Source organism: Temnothorax curvispinosus, unplaced genomic scaffold (assembly GCF_003070985.1).
Source record: "Temnothorax curvispinosus isolate PA1 unplaced genomic scaffold, ASM307098v1 QBEX01007465.1, whole genome shotgun sequence".
Lineage (NCBI taxonomy): Eukaryota > Metazoa > Arthropoda > Insecta > Hymenoptera > Formicidae > Temnothorax > Temnothorax curvispinosus.
The window spans coordinates 1-5,000 of NW_020217245.1; the positions used below are offsets into that span (position 1 = coordinate 1).

Below are 5,000 nucleotides of genomic sequence, written 5' to 3' on the forward strand. Positions count from 1 at the left end.
GAGCGCGTTACTTCTGTAGTAACTTACGATAATTTACTCGTTTACGCTGAGTAAATTACTGTAAGTTACTACAAAATTCCGTTTACGCGAAGGAATTATCGTAAGTTTAGTATGGGCTGGCTCTAATACTTTTTCGCCGCGGTGTATAACATCTGTCGCTCGACGTTCGCCGCGCCGCGCCGCGCCCCGCTCGCCGCTCGTCTCTCGACCCCCACCGCTCGCCGCGCGCCGGGCACCGTGCCAGCCCAGCCAGCCGCCGAGGCCCGCCTTTATCGCTCCTTGTGCGCTCATTCGCTCAGACGTTTTATTTAATAACTCGTTAACTATTGCGAATTTTGCAAAATGGTACGAGACTTTTCTTTTCAGTTTGACCCAATCTACCCCCCGTATTCGGGTGGTTACTTTTATATCGAACACCCTGTATATATCTTCCTAGGTTATTTTCCTCGTTTATAAAAAAAAACATATTTTTTCAAGAAATATTAACAACAGGTATACATAACATATTTATAGTAATGTTAACAATCTTTTCTACAGGTTGTTTTTTTTTGCAACATAAAAAATGGAACGAACACACGAGCATACATCTACAACATCCTGTGCCATCTCCGCGAATATGCTCGCACGTGAGCAAAAACTTTCTCACGATTTACAACAAATTTCTTTTCCCACCTCCATAGAATATATTTATACACCGCTTGAATACGCCCGTGAAACGCATGCTATGTACGTACGCAAATACTGTACTACAACAAAAAAAATATTATTCGTTGGCATGAATCCTGGACCATGGGGTATGTCACAAACTGGAATACCATTCGGAGAAATAAATATTGTGAGAGATTGGCTTAAAATCTCTGGTCCTGTTGGCAAACCTTCAAAAGAACATCCCAAACGAAAAATACAAGGATTTAACGGTACACGCAGTGACATTAGCGGACGTAGATTGTGGAGCCTTTTTCGAGATCTGTGTAAAAGTCCTGAAAACTTTTTTCGTGTGGCATACGTATACAATTATTGCCCTATAGCATTCATGGATAATAAAGGCAGAAATATTACTCCTGTGGAAATAAAAGTAAGTGTTTACCTTGTCTCATTCTATTTTCTTCAACTGAACTCCGGCGCTGTTTCAGGGTGAAGAACAAAAACGTTTACAAAATGCATGTGATGCAGCTCTGCAAGATATAATACAACTTCTAAAAGTAAAAATCGTTGTTGGCATTGGCATCTACGCTGAAAAAAGAGCACAACATGTGGTCCAAACTGGAGGTCTTTTAGTACAGGTATGGTATACAACGTTGTTTACAAGTACCGTGACGACAACATTTCAATTTACTTCGAGAAAACGACTTTTTTAGGTACGAGGCATACGACATCCCAGTCTAAAAGTTATGAATAATCATAAATGGCTAGAAGCGACCCGACAACGATTAAATACATTAAATCTACTTAAGTATTTCAGACAAATTAGTCCGAACCCTTAAACTTTTTTTGATATAAAGAACATCGCGTCTTTAATCATGAGATATCACGAACAATCAGTTTTTTTTCATCACTTAAATAAACTGTTACTTTTTGTGGAAAAAATGATGTTACATGGAATAAAAATAAAAATTTTTTCATTGTTTCGTGCATATTAAAATCGTTTCAATATTAATAAAATATGTTTAAAAACACGTCACGCAAGTTTACATTATAATACGTTATTTTTGTTATACTTCAAAAATTGTCTTTTCGCATTTCATGTGTTAAAACTGCATAATTCTATAACAAAACGATATTGTAGAGCTTTTTTGTATACATTCGTATCATGCGTGGTTTTAACCATACATTATATTTTGTATTACGCGTTTTGTTTTATACATTACCATATCTATATATACACAAACAATGAAAGAATATATTTAATGTAAATTCGTACATCCTTTCTAAAATTTAAACATTATTCATATTAAAATATTAAAACATTTTTCACGTATAAAAAAATATATTTGTTTGTTTTAAAAAACGTTATCTATATTAAAAAATTGAGTTCTCAATCATACGTATAATATCTTTTTTTATTTACAAAAAATGTAGTCAAGTTTTTGATACATACATATGTCAAGTATAACTACTATGCATTTAACAAACGAACAAATTTCGTGTTATCTATTCAAGCACACTGTGCATCCATTTTTCTGTTTTTCTCCTACGCTTTTACTCTAACTTGATTCATCCACTAAACTATATGCACGTCGTCCTTTATTCATTTTTTCACTGGTGTTTAACAATCTCATATTATAATAATCTTTCTTTTAATTTTTCTTAAAAATCGACACGTTCAACAACGAGTGCTTTAAAATTCCTTTAAAAAATATGGTTTACATCACGTGCAAAGTACTTTCAAAAGTTTATACATACATATATATGATACACATCACATATTGCATATATATATATATATATACTCAGATAACACAACTGATTTTTCAAACATCAAAAAAATTTGAATCTAATCTTTATAACATTCGAAAACGTAACTATACTATCTGAATATACATATATTTATGATATATATGAATATGTAATAGATATATATACATATCACGTACACCATCAACGACATGATTCCGTACAAGTGCATTATTGTAATTTAAAAATCAATATCAATATTATATTAAATATAAAGAAAATATATACTTACGTATTCATATGTACTATCAGGAAGCGTAGTCTTAAAATTTAGAAAATATAGAAAATTTCTATATAAAATTACAAAACGAGAAGTGAAAAAATAAAAAAAATAAATGTTATACAAACATGTAAGTGTTGTTTTTATATCATCTTGTAAAATAAAACAGTGATGTCACTGTCATCTCGTTTTACAAAAGTTAAAACTCACGCATCTCATAAAACGAAATATTAACGTTAATATATGTATATATATATATATATATATATATATATATATATATATATACACACGTACTCATAGTTTTAGAGCGTAATATATGTGGGGTGTTCCATCATTCTTGCAATTCCAACTTGTTAATTGTTTGAAAGCGCGATGAGACATTGAGGAGAGAAGGGTGAATATTGCCATCTATGATATTTCATAGAAAGTACTAGCGATTTTGTAAACTCACTTCAGTTGGCGAATCTAGTTCCCTAGAAAAATTGTATAGCGTAAAGCGCTAGAGGCGCGACGTATCGATATTCAATTCATGTAATTGCCGCGTGAAGAAGAAAGCGCGCGTGCATGCACAAGCTTGCGGCCCGGGCAACTGGCGTTATTCGTTTCTTGTTTGTCAATAAGTGAAGACATGTTTCTGACTTTCTGCCGTATAATCTGAATTCGGTATTATATTGAATGCGAGTCATTCTAACTACAAGATGTGATACTTATATAATCGAATGAGAAGTACGAGAGGATCCAAGGAACTGTAATGAGAAATACGAGAGGATCTGAGGGACTGTAATTGGCACACGGCAGGATCAGGGCTCGATATCATTCTCAGACGTATGAGAGATCAACGCCATTACTCCGTTTCTTGATGATGACGGCACATTCTGGAGAGACCAAGGGAGCGACTATTATGGACATAGTCCGTTCGGATCTTTTCTGGAAGTGCATTCAAATACGGTAGACACCAGAATACAGGTAACTCTTAGATTTCTGAATAAGAATCATTGATCCTCATAAACAGTATCGGTTACGATCATTGATTCCAGAAATCTCGAGAGATCTACCGTTCAGTAAAGGACATAAAAAAGGCTTCAGCACTCAGCGAAGCATTTTATCGACGGGAACGATAATCGTTCATTTCACTTGAGTACTCAAGATATTTATTTACGGGTTGCAACCATTTTTTTTGACTGTTCATTCTTGCTATTTCATTTTGGCCAAGTAAAGTAAATTATGTAAGCTTACGACACGTTTAATTCTATTTTGGGTGAAAATTAATTTCACATATTTCTTTATACATATTGCGAAGAGATTCATTTGTTTAATCAATACGAATTAATGCGTCAAATGTTTAAGATAAGATGTATATTGCTTCAATTGTTCTGAACAAGATTCGCCATCAAATTCAACGCTCATTTATTCAGAAATTATATTCAACGGTGTAACATACAATACATCGATTCATATGAAATACTTTAAATCTTCGTTGCGTTTTCACGAATCGATGTTGAATTAATGCGTTTAATAAAGATTATTATTTAACGCATTATTCACTTATAAAAATTTATGTGTATGATTATTTTGATTTATTATTAATTATGATATTATTTTCTTGTCATGTTTAATAGTCTTTTCAGTGATTAAATAATTTAAGGATACATTTAAGTATATCATATCATATTAATTCTTTCGTTATAATTACCTTGTAATATATTATTATTTTACATTTCAAGTTTCAAATTGAGATCATACAGTCAACTAATGTTTATATTCCTGTCATTAAACGGACTATTACAATGTGAATTATATATTGTTTCTTGATTAATATGATTATTTAATTTGCCATAATGGTTTATGAATACGATTGAAAATTATCCTGCTATATTCTAAATATATTTTATTTTGTCAACAATTAATACTCAGTGTTTGCACCGCCATAGCCCACGATCTATACGGGTTGTGTACATTAATATTCACACAATCTTCCTGTTCTTTTTTGTGACTAACAACTGGATATGGACATATCTCATTTTAAGGTATGTCAGAAAACATCGGTGAATCCTAGGGAGATGTTTTGGTGTTAGAACACCTTCCTCTTCCAAAAAAAAATCAATTTTGCTGGATCTGTGTAAAAAATTTAGGGAAAAAAATGCATTAAACGTTAAAGCAAAAACATTTGGTCACTGAAATATTTATTATTGCCAAGTAACTAATGTAAAAATATCGAGTACTACTTACTATATGTTTAAGGCAAATGAATTATACCAATAAAAACTTCACGTTGTCTACTATTATAAAAATTTCAATATACTATATGTATATTTAAACAAAA

At 32.1% G+C, this 5,000-nt stretch overlaps 1 protein-coding gene across 1 annotated transcript; it reads left to right on the forward strand.

The window, feature by feature from the left end:
• The first annotated feature begins 570 nt into the window (after nucleotides 1-570).
• LOC112457063 (single-strand selective monofunctional uracil DNA glycosylase-like) lies at nucleotides 571-1,519 on the forward strand. Its single transcript, XM_025019935.1, has 3 exons — nucleotides 571-1,075; nucleotides 1,134-1,283; nucleotides 1,359-1,519. The coding sequence occupies exons 1-3, from the start codon at nucleotides 617-619 to the stop codon at nucleotides 1,482-1,484; spliced, it is 735 nt and encodes a 244-aa protein (XP_024875703.1). The 5' UTR covers nucleotides 571-616; the 3' UTR covers nucleotides 1,485-1,519.
• Nucleotides 1,520-5,000: the final 3,481 nt, after the last annotated feature.

Bases quoted from the DNA above. Each gene is read 5' to 3' on its own strand.
- LOC112457063 (XM_025019935.1), top strand. From the start codon at position 617: ATGCTCGCACGTGAGCAAAAACTTTCTCACGATTTACAACAAATTTCT. The intron at 1,076-1,133 runs GTAAGTGTTTAC...GCGCTGTTTCAG, and splicing joins TTACTCCTGTGGAAATAAAA to GGTGAAGAACAAAAACGTTT. The intron at 1,284-1,358 runs GTATGGTATACA...CGACTTTTTTAG, and splicing joins CTGGAGGTCTTTTAGTACAG to GTACGAGGCATACGACATCC.